The following is a 16135-nucleotide window of genomic DNA, read 5'->3' as shown; positions in this document are numbered from 1 at the left end:
CACTTACCTTAAAAACGATATTTTGGCTGTCGATATTCTGTCCAGTCGATATTTTGTCCAAACGATATTTTTTCCTCGATATTCTGTCCAAACGATATTTTGGAGTCGATATTATGTCTGTGCACCATATAAACCCTGTGTGGTGTCCATTTGTAATGTTGTTACTGGGTTACGGTATGTGGTCACAACTGCTTAACTTACAACGCCTCTGAAGTAAAGCCTGTATGCTCGTGCCAAGCTACCAAGGGGGTGAGAATGGGTTATTTTAGGAGTGTAATCCCCTTATCCTGACTAGAGGAGAGGGTCCCTATTTGTCACAAGTACCTACCTGTGCGAACTAGAGACCCCAAATCTAACAATGTATATGTATTTTATAGCAGAAGCACATTCATGTGCTACCTCTAGGCATATTTCATTAGCAAATAGAAATCTGAGCTGAGTTTCTAAGGTTGGTCAGACGTGTATACCTGTATTAGAAAACATATTCCTATTGTTCTCTTTAATATAACCACGCTATTTGAGCCCAAAGAACCACCTCCATGATGCACGTACATGATATGCATGCCAGCTAGCAATAAAGGCAGCCAGCGAAGGCAGCTTGTCTCCCAGCAGCCTCCAATTAGAATGGATCCTATGACTGTGTGTGTCTCATTCTCCCAGGTGTGAAGGTCCACTCTGATCCTTAGCTCTCTCTGCATAGATTGTATAATATAATTAAAAAGCTTCATTGAACACCTTCAGAATAAACACTCACCGTAGAGTGGAGAAATGTCCTTCAGCTATTTCATTCCATTAGGTAATTTTACTTCAAAAAGACAAAATGAAACATGCAATCATACATTTTCTAGAAAATCTGTAATTTCATAATTATGATTTAAAAATTAAATGATCAACTCTAAGAAAACACCATGAATATTTTTACACATGCTTGATTATAACAGTTCCAAAGCAGAACAATATTACAAGAATGGTACTAAATATAATCATATTCAGTTTTGATTAAATGAATAGCATTTATTGGTCACACAAATGAAAGAGACTGTGACTTATACTTACAGTTATTCTGAAAACTGTGTAAAATGACCTGTACTCTTTACTTATTTAACTGATATTTGTATTTTGAGCATGGTATGCATCTCCAATATATATATTGTTTTTTTCTGCTACAGACATGGCAAGAAGTGAGGTTGTGCTAATAAAAGATTTGTGTACATCAATTGTAGATATCTGATTTTTTAAATTTGGAAACAGGTTTTTGCATTAAGTACTGTTTTGTATTCATATCCGGCCTCCAAAGGATGATGTAACATTTTGGAATGAAGATACAACCGAATAGTCCTGCACTCGCTGACAAGATGGCAAAGACCTCGACGGCCACCAAATACTTTCCATTGGTGCTGAGATACGCTGGGATGAAAGAAGTCCAGACTGCCAGAAACACAAGCATACTGAAGGTGAGGAACTTGGCCTCATTGAAACTCTGAGGCAAATTACGGGCATAAAATGCAACCACAAAGCTGACAGTGGCCAACAAGCCTAGATAACCCAACATCAGATAGAAGAAGAGAACGGATCCCTCGTCACACTGGAGGATGGTGGTGTCTCGTATCTGTATCTTCACTAGGAATGGAGGATCAAGAAGCAGCCAGACTGCGCAAATCAGGACTGGAGCAAATGAACACAGAAGGACCACTGCACTGGGCATTCTGGTCCCAAGCCACCTAGACAAACGGCTGGTGGGATCACGAGCATTGAACGCTATAATCACAGTGATGGTCTTGGAAAGAATTGTGGAAATGCTGATGGAAAAGATAATTCCAAATAAGTTTTGGCGGATCATGCAGGTGGCCCTCATGGGATGGCCAATGAAGGTGAAGGGAGATAGGAAGCAGAGCATGAGGGCGATGAGAAGCACATAGCTGAGTTCTCGATTGTTTGCTTTGACAATTGGCGTGTCCTGGTACTTCTTGAAGATGCAGAGAACAAGAAAAGTGATTAAGAATAGGAGGCTGGTGAGGCATGAGAGTGTGATTCCCAAAGGCTCCTCGAGGGACAGGAACTGGATAGTTGTTAGATCACAGCAGGTTCTGTCCTCATTGGGCCAGTGGTCTTCAGGACAAGGCCAGCAGTCACGGGAATCTGTAGTAAAGAATGGAGCTGGTTACTGATTACAATCTGTATACTTAGGAAGTGTCACATTGGTCTTAGAGAGAAAGGTGCAGCTTTTGTGAGTCACAGAATCGCCATTCCTTCAGTTGTCTTTTCTGTGTCCCATTGGGAGGAAAAGACTGAGAAAAAAATGGGTTCTCACTACCATCCCTCCGCACAGGAAACTATGGTGTGGAGGATTAAAGCCTGGAGACTTACAGTTCTATAAGAGACACTATCAAGTTGTTTTATGTGGAGTAATGCCAAGCCAGTACTGAGAGTTATTGCCATCAATAAGATATGTCAACTAATCAACAGTATACACTATCCTATTGTTTACATTTTTTTTAAATGAAACAATAATTAGCTTAACAATAAAAAGTGTTTCCTAAATGTTTTAGAACCATAACCCAATTTTTAGACTGACTAACCTTTTTGTCCCACTTACATTCAATGGACATGAGGCGGACGATGCAGTCACTGACTGCTCCCACCTGAAGGGGATCTCTAATCCCCTTTAAAAGTGCAGGCAGGTTGCTGCCTGCACTGTGAAAACATGGAGTGACCGCAAGTGCTTCTCTGTGTTTTCACATGACTGTGCTGACTCCAGGTCAGCGTGAGTTTGTGGCTGCCATGGGGGCAGCACCTCTAAATGGGGTACATTGTCATTCTTTGCACCTGGCGCACCTTTTATAAGGTGCGCCGCTGTAAACAATGACAATGCGTAATACGGCCCCCAATTTAGATAATAGTGTTGCCTGGTGGTTTCACAGCGGTGGTCTGCTGATGCAGTGAGTCTGTTTTGGGACACGGTGAGCATTGCCCTGCATCTGTGGCCGTAGTAATGATGCTAGCATCACACACCTGATGTTGATTGGACAATTGTTAACACTTGGCTACTATGCTATAAACACACACAAGTTAAGACCATGATCTTCTGCCATTCCACAGCAGCGCAACACAAGTACAATGCCTGGCCCCCCACATCCCTGTTTTACAGATGGAGAATTGTCAATCATGGTGGATTCACAAGTGTTTGGAGCACAAGTCCAAAATACACCCTTGTCTCAGAAAAGGATGATTGAATCAGAATAGTTGACAGAGTTAATGCTGTAGCTAACAATCTGTTCACAAAAGATGAAACTAGGAAGACGTGTGTGGGAGAATGTGTTCCTTGGCCTCCAAGCAGCACATGCTGGCGCAGAGAGGTGGTAGTGGTTCTCCTAGCTCCCTATTGCATTTCATGCCCTGGGAGACAAAGTTTGGAAAGGAGGAGACCTCTCGGTCAACCCGAACGTATGGCCGGGTGCCCCGACCACCCGGGAAACCTTTCCAGGCGGGGGGGGCGTGTTCCCGGCTGGTATGCCCAAAGTGGCGTAGCAGGAGCACGCCCCCGCCGCCCAAAAAGGGGTTGTCCTAACCCCCGCCGGAAGCCCGTGCACTTTTGGGCGGGAGGGGGATGCCGCCCTGCCTCCCCGTTGCAAGTTAAAAGGCGCGGGGCCCAGGCAGGCGTCCTCTTGTTCCCGCGCTTTGAAGGCTGCACCACTCGTTGCTCGTGAGCCCTCTAGGGAACAAGCAGCAATTTTGAACGTGATAATCGTTTTCTTTAAGCATGGGCGGATTTTGCGGATTCGCAATCCGCAAATTTGCGGATTTGCGAATTTGCGGATTGCGAAAAGCCGCAAAATCCGCGAATTCTCGCTGATTTTGCTGATTTTTTTTAGGTGTGTGTTCGCACGGGTTTCTGCAAGTTCGCGAGGGTTTTGTACAATTTCGCAAATTGCGAACTTACTTGCCGGGTCGCCAGTTTTGCGAACTTGTTATTTCTACGTGCCCAGCCTGTTTGCAAGGCTTTCTTCATCACTGCCACCCTCTGTCACCACTGGCACTCTCTTTGTTCACCCATGCCACCCTCTGGCTCACCCATGTCACCCTCTGTGTCATCACAGCACCCTCTGGTTCACCAGTGTACATTATTGGGGCAAAGCAAAGCACTGCCATCCTCTGTCAACACTGGCACTCTGGTTCACCCATGCCACCCTCTGGCTGGCACACCCATGCCACCCTCGGTGTCATCACAGCACCCTCTGGTTGACCAGTGAGTGTACATTATTGTGGCAAAGCAAAGCACACCTGCTAAGTGCTTTAAGTTTTGCAAACAACAACACCTGCCCTGCCCCAACTGACATTAATGAAGGCTGGCACCTGCTTGTCTGCTCCCTTTCCTTTTTGTTGCAATGTAAAAAAATTTTAACAGGATGCAATGGCATACTTCTAACTATTCTGTGACTGTCAGAGCAGGGTCACACAATAGTTGCAAGTAGGCAACCGGATTCTGGAGGGCCCCTTCAGGAAGCACTGCAGGGAATGGTTACAAATGATGAGGTTGAACTTTTGCACCTGCTCATTGCTTTTGCTTTTTGCAAAAATCGTTTTTCTGTAATTTCGCGCTATTCGCGAGGCGCGGCGTCGTGCGAAATCGACCGTGGAAGCCGCGAACTCGTGCGAATTACCCCAAGGTCGAGTATGGGCGCCGCCATTTTGTTTGCGTGACGTATTTCCGTTTCCGCCCGCGAAGTGTAATCTCGCGGAATGAGCGCCTTGCGAATACAAGTTCGCACGAGTTCGCGAGAGAAATCGTGTGCGAACTTACTTACGCGCACGTGATCGGGCCGCCATCTTGTTTTTCATTCATTCCTACGTGTCTGGGCATGGTGTTTCTAATCCTTTCTATATCTCTGCCATCCTTTGCTTGTTATAATATTTTTTGAATCTATTTAAATTATTATCTATCCCTCTAGTTTTCTAGCTTTATATTTTTGCGTTTTAGGCTACTTTTGTTTACTTTTCAACTACTTTTTTAAACTTTTATTTTCTTCTTCCCTAGTCTTATTCTTTTTCATTTTTTCTCCTTGTTCCTACCACCTGCCCAGACCATGGTGAAGCCAGCTGTGAAGCTGCCCAAGACGGGCCCCGCAGCCCGTGCCCGGCTCCCGTGTGGCCGTTTTAGGGCGGAAACGGTGGTGCCTAGGGACATCTTCAGCCCTGAGGAGGTGGGCGCACTCGTTTTCTATGTACAGCGCCGCCTCCCCAGGACCATCGCGGCAGGCGGCAGGATCGCTGGTGGCTACACCAACTGCCAGGAGCGACGGAAGCGGTGGGAGCAGGTGTGCCGGGCCCTGTTTGACATCTCGGGGGTCCAGCGCACCTACAACCAGGTGACCCACCGCTGGACCGATATCCTGGACCGGGAGCGCGACCTGCTCGACCTGCTGGGAGTGGAGGTCCCCGGGCTTGGTGAGTAGTAGTAGCAATTTTTTCATCACTCACTACTCTGTTTTTTCTCCTGCTCTGTGTGTTATATTGCAAATGTTTGTTTTAACTTTTTTACAAAGAGCAATAATGCTGCCGATTACATTGATAGGAGAGGTAAATTAATATTTCAAAATCTGCTGTGCATTTCAGGTGCACTGCTCTCCTTCTCTGTGGCGGTGCCACTGCTTATTTGTTTTCTATTTTGTGTTCATTTAATTGGGCTGAGTAATGTATGAGTGTACTTTACAGAACTGCGTAATGCTAGACACAAAGGGGCAGATTTACAAGCCCCTTGCGCCACGTTTACGCTGCCTTACCTGACGCACAGCGACGTAAACGTGGCGCATCCCTGCGAGTCATGTACAACGTGATGCATCTAGGGAGATGCGCCACGTTAAGGCCTGGGCCTGCGCCACAATGGGTGCGTTCCCACGCAGGGGGGGGGTGGCGGTCAGGCAGCTGTGCGCCTCGCAAAAGTGCCTGCGTGAAATCTACAAGATTTAACGCAGGCACTTCCGCGACGCTGCTACGTCAATTCTTTATGCCTGCTTGCTTGAAGCAGGCGTAAGGACTGATGCGGTATGTTGAGTATTGGGCAGCCCTGAGCATTGCTAGAGTTGCATCGCGCCTGCGACGCGACTCTAGAGATGCGCCCCTCTTTCGTCACGAGATGCGTCACGCATCTGCCTACCCTTGCGCCAGGGTTTGCCACATTGTAATTGCGGCGCATCTGCCGTGACGCAAGGTTAGTTTTGCGTTATGCATTTGTTCTGGTGCACCTCTGGAGGTGTGCAGCCCAGAACTCGTAAGTATGCCCCTAAGTGTCAGATTAGCAATTACCTGCGCATCCCTGCAAAGTGTGCGGCACGCCAGCACCACCCATGGTGCGCCGTGTTTACAATGCGGCACACCATGGTCCCAAAACGTCACCGAAGCGTTACGCATCGGTGCAGTAAAGGCGGCTCATTGATGGAGTTGCGTTGCAACGATGGCGCAGCCGTACGTCTGCTTCATGCAGGCGCAGGGTTTCAGTGACGCATCATTGTCCTAAATGACTGATTGAAATTTTATATATTCCCCATAGCCACTTTTAGCATGCGTTCCTGCGCAGGAACGCCCTCCCTTGCGCTGGAACGCTCCCTTATGGCGCAGGGCTTTAGAATGGAATGCATCTCCCGTATGCGTCACGTTGTTAATATACGCCACACCATGGCGCCTCTCTTGTTGTGGCGCTGCGTCACAAAAGTGACGCAAGAACGGAGCAAAAGAGCTGCAAGGGGCTTGTAAATCTGCCCCTAGAGTAGAGGCTCAGGTGCAGTCCTTCCTTTGTAGCCCTCTTTTTGGCTGAAATAGTTGGTTCTTGTTCTTTCTAAATGTTTGATTTGGTTGACAAGGACATCGACAAGCAGCAATCATCAATGTTTTCTGTTCTTTCTTTCATGTTGTATGTCAACTCCGCCCAGGGGCAAGCGGACGGAAAAGGAGGATGCTGTGGCTCCAAAGGAGAAGGATGCAGGCCAGGGTGGCGAGTGCTCCTTTGCTGACCCCAGTAAGTTTTCATTTAAATATAGAGGACCTATTGTTGTCCAAGCGTTCCTAATTTAATTTTTTCGAAACAGTGTTTAGATAGGAGCAAAATCCATAATACTACTGTTGCAGGGACAATTCTCCACAAACCGAACTATGGACACCAAAGACCAGAGTAATAATATTTCAGAGTGGCGTGTTTGGCACACTGTATAAACCTGGTAGTGTCAGCGGCACGGACTCCTCCTTGCAAAAATTGCAAAACCTTTCGCTCAGTCACTCTATTCTGGAGGACCAAAAACCACAGAGTCTATTCAAGTTTAAAAGCTTTATTAAAAGTAAAAGTAAACACATATATTAAAATAAAGTTAGCTGGAAATGGAAAAGTGCTTGGTGCTGAGTTGATGAGTAATGGAACACATTTCTTGTGGTCGAGCCGAGCTTTCACCTGGTTTGAAGTTGATGTTGCTCTTGTCCTTAGAAGTCCAGCTTCTGTCTGTTCAGAGAAAAATGGTGTGTGTTAAAATTAAGCAAGCATTCATCAATTGTGACAAAAAAGTGCAGCAAGACAACAGCCTTCCCTGGAAGGAGGGACATTTTTACTTTAGACTAGAGTAGACAGTCAATTACTTTTTCTGTTGTTTTCACATTTCTTCATTCCTAGACCAAATACTAGTGAGTGGTGTAATCTAACATTCTTAAATCTACTTTGTAGGTGGAACATCTGGTGGCGGGGCCAGCTGGGATGTGGTGGTGGTGATAGACTCCGAGGACAGCTCTGGGGAGGAGGCGGCGCAAGAACAGACTGTGAGGAAGCAGACAGTGGTGGTGGCGGGTAGAGGTAAGCTGGATCATGGTACTATCTGACTCTTAGATAGCATATGATGTGTATCTACAGAGAGTAGACGGTCACTGGATGAACTACGAACATACTATGAAATGTTTCCGGGGGGGGGTGCAACATCATCACCATCTCCTGAGTCCTACTCCTGACATGATTGAGCACAAGTATTAAATACATTTTTTTTAAATCTAACACGACATAGAGCTTAAATAAACAAAGAACCCCATAGGGGGAAGAGAAAAATCTTGTGCGGCACTACAGCAGACGACCTGGCAACTACATTAAAACAGAGGGAAAAACAAAAAATTCCAGAAAAAAACAATTCAATCTAAATCAGGAGGATATGGTTATAGAGCATGGGTCCTCACAAACTTTCTCTCGGGGCCAAATTGACAGTGTGGTTTGTGGCCAAGGGCCGCACCGAAGGGGGCAGGGTCAGTGGGGGAGGGGGGTGGATCTAGAGCAACAACAAAAAACTATGACCATGAGGTTGAACTCATGCCCCTGCAGCGGATGCCTTCGTCCACTGAGCCACCAGACCTGGCATACACATTACACACATCTTTCTTTCTCTCTCTCTCTGTCTCTCTCTCTGTCTCTCTCTCTGTCTCTCTCCCTCCCTCTCTCTCTGTCTCCCTCCCTCTCTCTCTGTCTCCCTCCCTCTCTCTGTTTCCCTCTCTCTCTCTCTCTCTGTCTCCCTCTTTCTGTCTCCCTGTGTCTCCCTCTACCTCGCTGTCTCTCTCTCTCTGTCTCCCTCCCTCACCCTCCCTCTGTCACCCTCTGGCTCCCTCCCTCTCTCTCTCTCCTTCTGTCTTCCTCTCTCTCTGTCCCTGTCTCTGCCTCTATCTGTCTGTCGGTCCCAGCCTGCTGTAATTACCATATTGTAATTTGTCACTGGGCCAGCACTGGATGGACCTGCGATCCAGGGGGGGGCAAGCGCCCCCCCTTGCCCCTCCCTGCGGACGCCCATGATACTGGCCTGAATAATTTTGTACTGCGCTGGCTAGTTGCTAGTTGTACTGTGACAAAACTTCCTGCTGAATCATTTTGTGTTAATCATATTCTTAAAGAGCATTGGTTACAGATTATGTCTTTCTTTCTTCATATAGTTGGTCATACTAAAACATCAAAACCAACAAGGAGTATGCAGGCTCTACTGGCCCGGCAACGGAGGCTGGATGCTACTGTTGCCCAATATCGGCGGCTGGTGGAACTGGAGGGGGAGGACACGCAGTCCAGTACATCGAATGGGATACCTGCATCCTCCTCCGTGACCCCACGTTCTGCCGGTCAGCGCAGTGCTCCGGCGATACGGAGCCGTGCTGGCAGACGCCACCGCCGAGCAGCAAAGGCTGCCCCTCACAGTACTCTAAAGGCTCGCTTGCGCCGTGCAATCCACAGAGTGTCCGACCTGGAGGCGGAGTTCCCAAATTGAAAGAATATCAAAATTTGTTGGAGGGCCTCCGCTTAGACCACGCCACCCTCCGGGAGCAGTACGATGCCCTGGCCCTAAGGCATGATGCCCTGGAGGCCAAAGTCAACACCATGCATCCCTAGAGTGTCCCTTGCCCCTTTTTTAGAGACTTTTCGGGGGTGGGAATTGGGAGTTGGGGTTTTTGGGGACTTTTGAAGGACTATTTATTTGTTGGGGTTAGGGAGGGTCTTGCGGGAGTTTATTTTGTTAGGGATATAAAAATATACTTTTTCAAACTTTATCCGAGCATACCTGTTTTTTACTACTTTTGAGCCTAGTGGGTGGTGGTTTTGCAGTCAGTTCGTTTTACTGAACACTGTCATCGTGTTGGTTCACGTGTAATTGGCCAAATGTTTTCCAAAGTAAATGCCTGTCACAGAGTTTGTTAATTCAAGAGTCCTAGGACTTTACTACTAGTACCACTGTCACTCTCTCGCCTCTCCTAATACTCCATTATACTACCTCCCATCCAAACGCTTATCTTACCTGCAATTTGTATTTGAGTGCTGGCTCCACCTGGAATTCACAGTGTCCTAAAGCGTTCTGCAGCAGGGCCCCAACTGGAGTTTCCCGGCGTTGATTTTCTGCAAAACAAAAGCAATCAACATTAGAAATGTGGCAGAGGTGCTCACAGACCCCAAAAACCTAGAAGCCCCACAGACAGCACCCCTAAGACAGGCAATCGAGCAATAATAACGCCTAAACGTTCACGTGTAATTGGCCAAATGTTTTCAAAAGTAAATGCCTAACCAATTTCATCCCTTAATAGACCTTGCCAGCAATGGCCCAGCCAAGACCCGTAAACCCAAGCGCAAACAAGTTTGACACCCCCCAAACAGCCAAAAAGCAAATCGGGGAAAAAAAGTCACACTTAGCAAAATGTATTTAAATGAGGACTCACTACTTCCAGTCCCTCTTTAGGGGACTCGTCAACGTAAGTTTCTTCATTGTGCAGAATCCAGGCATCAGCATTACGGGAAACGGATAGGGTGAGTCTGGAGGAGGAGGATAGACGACCAGGACTGAGTTCTTGTCAACTAACTGTTGTGAACCTGAGGAATGCTGCGGCATCAAAATCAAGACAGTTCTGCTGATGGGCTTGTTGTTTGATTGGGTGATTACAGTTTTGTTGTGAATGTGATGAAGCACTTGCTAAACAAAGAAAGACAGACACACAGGAATAAAAGTGAATAAGGACGAAAAATAAAGTTAATGATTCATTGACTCATTTTCAGAACTCGCTGTCAGGGAAGCAGAACTCGTCCTCATACTCTGCAAATTCAGTCGGTAGTACTTCTGGTAACTGAGGAGAACTTTCCATCTTTATCATGGTGAGCCGCTCCACATTTGCGGGCAAGAGGCGGGACCTTTTGCAAGTCACAATGCCACTAGCAGAACTAAAAACACGTTCTGAAGACACGCTTGCGAGTGGGCAAGACAAGTAATTGATAGCCAGGTTGGTGAGCTCTCGCCATATGTTTCTTTTCCCATGCCAATACGCCAATTGGTCCTCAGTAATATTGACCGCTGTTGAGTCATCCAGATAGGCCTGCACCATTGAAACAATGTTCTCCCGGATTCCTGTACTTTGCACTTCTGTGTCCTTTCTGGGACAAGGAAACCCTAGCTCACTTAGCCAATCCGCTTCAGACATATCGCCTGGGCCTGGTGCAGATGATACGGTTGCTGGTGTGGTTAACGGCTCAGAGGAAAAGTCACTCACTTCTGCCACAGGCACAGATGCAGAAGTGCTTTTTTGGGACGCCTGATGGCCTGCTGATTCACTAGTAGTACTGTCTTCTCCTACAGTTTCCTTCCGCTCTCTTTCAAAACGAATGGCTGACTGAGCTAGCCAACCTTTGTACTCTGTAACATCTGATGTTTCAAAAGGAATTAATACTTTGCCAAACAATGGCTTTTTGTAACGTGGATCCAGAATAGTAGCACAAATGTAGTGCTGTTGTTTCTTGATATTTACAAGCCGTTTATTGCTAACTAGGCGTTGTAATAATCTCTGCGCCAACTCATATGCTTCATTCTTTGCAGCATCTTTTAATTCTGAAGACACCACCTTGACTTGGTGCTCGAGCTTCAGCAACAATGGGATAGCTTTGCTCAAAGAACAGTCCTCCCTGCTGACTTCACGCGTGAAGACCTCAAAAGGACGAAGCATGTCTGTCAGGCTTTTAACTAGCTGCCATTGCTCCACCGCTAGCATCATTTCTGTCGTATCACCACCCAGGTTGTAGAAATACTCATTGACTACTGGAAACAGCTCATGCAGACGCTCAAGCATGTAGAAGGTTGAGTTCCAACGTGTTGCCACCTCCTGGATAAGTGCTTTCACTGGCATTCTACGTACATTTTGCTGGCGCCTCAGCTCCTTCCGGGCCTTAAAAGAATGGTTGAAATGTGTGCATATTCTTCTGCAGATGGTCAGTATTTTGTCGACTGCAAGTTCTTTTTTCAAGAACTTTTGCACGACAAGGTTCATACAGTGCGCCAAACACGGCACTCTGAAATAGTAACCGTTCTCCATGGCCTTAACTACATTGCTGCCATTATCAGTAGAAACATAACCAACCTTGCAATTTCTTGGGGGCAGCCATTGCGAGACCTTTTTGTTAAAGTCATCCAAAATGTTGGCTGCAGTATGACTTTTCTCCATGCCAAACATGGCTAATGTTGCATGTTTACGAGCACCCTTAAAAATCTCGGCCAAGTCACCACCTGCATTTATCTGTTTAATAACCCCTGAAAAAGAGACCCAGTGTGCAGTGATGCACATGTAATCAGTGGCTGCGCAACTGGTCCACATGTCTGTTGTCAGGTGTATAGTGTGAACAGCACTCTTCTGCAAAGCTGCCCCAACCAACTCAAGCACCTCTTTATGTAGTGCTGGAACAGCAACCCTGGCAAAATAGAACCAGCTAGGAACCTTCCATTTAGGGGCCAGGGTAGCCACGAGTTCAAGAAAACCCACACCTTCGACAAACGAAAAAGGGAGAAGGTCCACCGCTAGCATTTTAGCCAGCTTAGTGTTATACAGGCGCACAATTGGGTGGTTGCGTTGAAATTGCGCATCTGAGGAGAACATGTTTGTAATGGTGCGCTGGACAAATTTACTGGATGATGCTGATGCCTTCTTCGACCCACTTCTGCTCAGTGTTGACATTTTCCGCATTGGTGTGTCTCCCAGACTCTCAGTGTGCCTCCTATGTGTTCCGGAGGGTGTGGTGCTGCCAGGGGTACTGGGTGCAACCGGACAAATGTCTGACGCTTCTTCTACCTCCCCGTCATCTTCAGATGAAACACCTAGTATGGGTATATTTTGGCCACTTGCCCTTTGGGATTGCTTTCCCTTGATGTTTGCTAGGTGCGCAAACCATTCAACAGCGTGCCTTCTTTTAAGATGACCTATCTGGCCTCCGGTTCCATAGTTGGTACCAGTCTTACCACGGCTAACTCTAGTCTTGCAAATGCAACAAACGGCTATGTTATCATACTTTGCATGGACACTAAAAAAGTTCCAAACTGGGGACTGGAAACTTCTGGTTTTGCCGCACGAGATGATACTGCCAATGCCAGATGAAGCAGTGGTGGATGAGCCTTGCAGACATCTACTGGGTTGTGCAATTATTGCAGCAACCCTACTTGAGGGAGTCGAGCTGGATGGAGTCCCCCTCTGGGGAGAAAATATGGGAGCTGTAGGTTTTGTTGAACTTGTTGTACTACTTGACTGCGTTGGTGGTGCTACCAGTGCCACGTCGCCAGGGTCACGCTCAGCATGACGTCGGGATAGGGTATAAATGTCTGTCTGCTGCATGGCCGGTGTGGCTGGAATGACGTGTGTGATGACTAGGTCATTGCTGTCATCCTGTTCAACAACATCAGAATGCACCACTTCATCAAGTCCAACGTTCGGATCCATAAGTATGAGCTTTCCGGGGCCCTTCCTTTTAACATTTGATACCTTTCGCAGCTCATGGTGTGCCTCCCTCTCAGACGTCGGAGATGGGTGCCAATCTAGATCCAGATCATCTGATGGAGCGGGGCTTGAAGAGGAACTTCTACACACACTCCTTGATCTTTTCCTTGCTGGGGAGCTGGGAGAAAATGAATCATCAGGAGGAGTGCCTTCGTCTTCCTGACATGATACCCCGGCTCCAAAGTCAATTTCCTCCTGTGCCCCTACTTCTGGAAGAACAACCATTGTGGGCACTTGCACCGCTCCATGCGCCGCTACATGGGCCTCTTCACTGACCTCTACTTGCAACTCTCCATGGACCTCTCCTTCTCGGCCTTCTCCTTCTCGGCCTTCTCCTTCTCGGCCAGCTCCTTCTCGGACAGCTCCTTCTCGGACAGCTCCTTCTCGGACAGCTCCTTCTCGGACAGCTCCTTGCGCATGTACTTGTGCTTGTACTAGTAGCCCATGCAGTTGTTGTTGCGGCTTTGGTTGTTGAATAGTACTTGTGAGATGAGTTACAACCTGTGTTGATGGTGTGCTGCTACTTTCTTGCGATGAGCCAACATCACTGGTCGTTGGTGATTGAACCACTAAACAGGCTACCTGTGCAGCACTCATGGTGGACCTTTGTTTTTTCCACAAAAATGTAGTGGTCGAGCCACCAGTCTCCTTGGTAAGTGGTGCCACTTGCTTCTTCTTCTCCTTAGTAGAGACATCTTTCTTGCAAGAGGAGCTACGGGCACCTCTTTTTGGAGCCATCTTCTTCAGATGTCGGAACAGCAGGCCGCAGCAGGACTTCTTCCTGGCACTGATGCTCAACAATGATGCGGAGTTATTGACTTTGTGCACCTAAAAGCAAACGAAGACAGAGGAACATCAGTTAAATATATGTTGCATATGTAGCGCTTCAATTAATAGTTTGCAAGTAGGCATTTATGAATACACACGTGCACACCACACAATATGGAAATATCAAAAATAAGAATTGCTAAATTTTTGGGAAACAGGAATTTAACATTGATCCAAGAGAGCACACACAGAGAGGGTTGTAGTTTCATGTACCACTGACTCCCCCTGGGCACAATGGGTGAAAGCAAGGCAAAATGGGTGCAGGCCTATGGCACAAAGCTCACTGCCTGCCTTCAAAATGGCCGCTTGACCCCCATCCACATGGCCAGGACCATGCCTCAAAATGGCCCCCACCAACATAGCCAGCCCCCAACCCCTACTCCAAAAAGTCAAAAAACACAACACAAATCAAATCACCACAATCCAATGCCATCCATCAAGTTTCAGAAGGTTTATGCTGCCTGCTGGTGGTTTTCTGGTGCAGAATTGCAATTTTTGCAATTTCGCGAGTGCGAGATTGTTGCTTCACGACGCGAACGTGGCGAAAAACCAGCAAAATCCGCGAACAGACCGATTCTGGGCCCCCTGGGCATAATGGATGAAATCAGAGCACACTGGGTGCAGGCCTATGGCACAAAGCACACAAACTGGCTTAAAAATGCCCCCTAGACCCCCACCCACACGGGACCAGGCAATAAAATGGCCCCACCCACATAGCAAGCCCCCAACACCACCCCAAAAAGTCGTAAAACACACAAAAATCACCACAATCCAATGCCATCCATGCCCTGGCCAGAATCATGTTAAAATTCAACAAAACAGTTGTATCATGCATGCACCCATAACTAAGCCTGGTGGTATTCAATTCATGTGCAGAATTGTAATTTTTACAATTTCGCGAGTGCGAGATTGTTGCTGCGCGGGACGCGAGCAGTGCGAACACAGGCAACATTTTTTTTTAAAAATCCGATTTTCGGTAAATCCGCGGGAGTTCTAGGCCCCCTGGGGATAATGAATGAAATCAGAGCAGACTGGGTGGGCCTAGGGCACAAAGCACACTGCCTGACTTCAAAATGGCCGCTTGACCCCATCCACATGGCCAGGACCTGCAGGACCATGCCTCAAAATGGCCTCCCACCAACATAGCCAGCCCCCAACCCCACCCCAAAAAGTTGAAAAACACACACAAAAATCACCACAAACAAACAACATCAACTTATCAACTTACTTGTGAAATAAAAATTTCAAATCCAAAAGTAATCCAAAAGGCCTCAAAGCCAAAAATCCAGCAGCATCCACAAAAAGTTATCCTTCCCAGTCAAGATCGAATTCAAAGTGGCCAGGAAATGAACTAAGCAATGGGAGGAGCTTGCTGGACAGGAACAGGAAGTTGGAGACTGGGGCACTTCCTTCACCTCACCCCTATGGGAGGAGCTTGCTGGACAGGAACAGGAAGTTGGAGACTGGGCCACTTCCTTCACCCCTCCCCAATTGTAATTTTTGTAATTTCGCGAGTGCGAGATTGTTGCTGCCCGCGCCGCGAACCGCGAGCAGTGCGAACACAAGCAAAAAATCTGCAGCGCGCGGATTTGCGGATTTTCGCTACATCCGCGAGAGTTCGCGGATTGCGGATTTACCGAAAATCCGAAAAATCCGCGAGCGGAACGGATTTTACGCCCATGCTTAGTTTTCTTTCTGTTTCAGTGGTTGGGGCTTATCCGAAATACGGAAAATCAGGATAGAGAAAACCAGAACGTCGGATATGCCTGGAAAGAAGGGAAAGAGCTCCGAGATGGAACGGATGCTGCGCACACTGGTAAATCGAGTGGCGGCGATGGACAGAAAATTTGGTAAAGTAGACCGGTTGGATCGCGGCTTAGCGGCGCTCCAGAAGAAGGTGGAAGCTCAGGTGGGGCCCTCTGGGAGACCAAAGAGGGTTGTGGGGCCTGCTTTGCCGAACATTACTCCGGGGGGGACAAGGGGCAGAAGAAAAAAGGGAAAAAGAGTCCTA

At 47.3% G+C, this 16135-nt stretch overlaps 1 protein-coding gene across 1 annotated transcript in view; it reads right to left on the bottom strand.

Moving 5' to 3' along the window:
* Positions 1-899: 899 nt before the first annotated feature.
* Positions 900-16135, bottom strand: part of LOC144751988 (vomeronasal type-2 receptor 116-like) — a 55465-nt gene continuing 40229 nt past the window's right edge. Inside the window, exon 6 of the mRNA XM_078639946.1 lies at positions 900-2139. Coding sequence (XP_078496072.1) covers positions 1214-2139 — 926 coding nt within the window. The 3' untranslated portion in view covers positions 900-1213. The remainder of the gene's footprint in view (positions 2140-16135) is intronic.

The sequence above is a fragment of the Lissotriton helveticus genome, chromosome 4_2, assembly GCF_964261635.1.
Source record: "Lissotriton helveticus chromosome 4_2, aLisHel1.1, whole genome shotgun sequence".
Lineage (NCBI taxonomy): Eukaryota > Metazoa > Chordata > Amphibia > Caudata > Salamandridae > Lissotriton > Lissotriton helveticus.
Note: the sequence above shows the minus strand (reverse complement) of the source record. Positions and strands in the feature narration are given on the sequence as shown.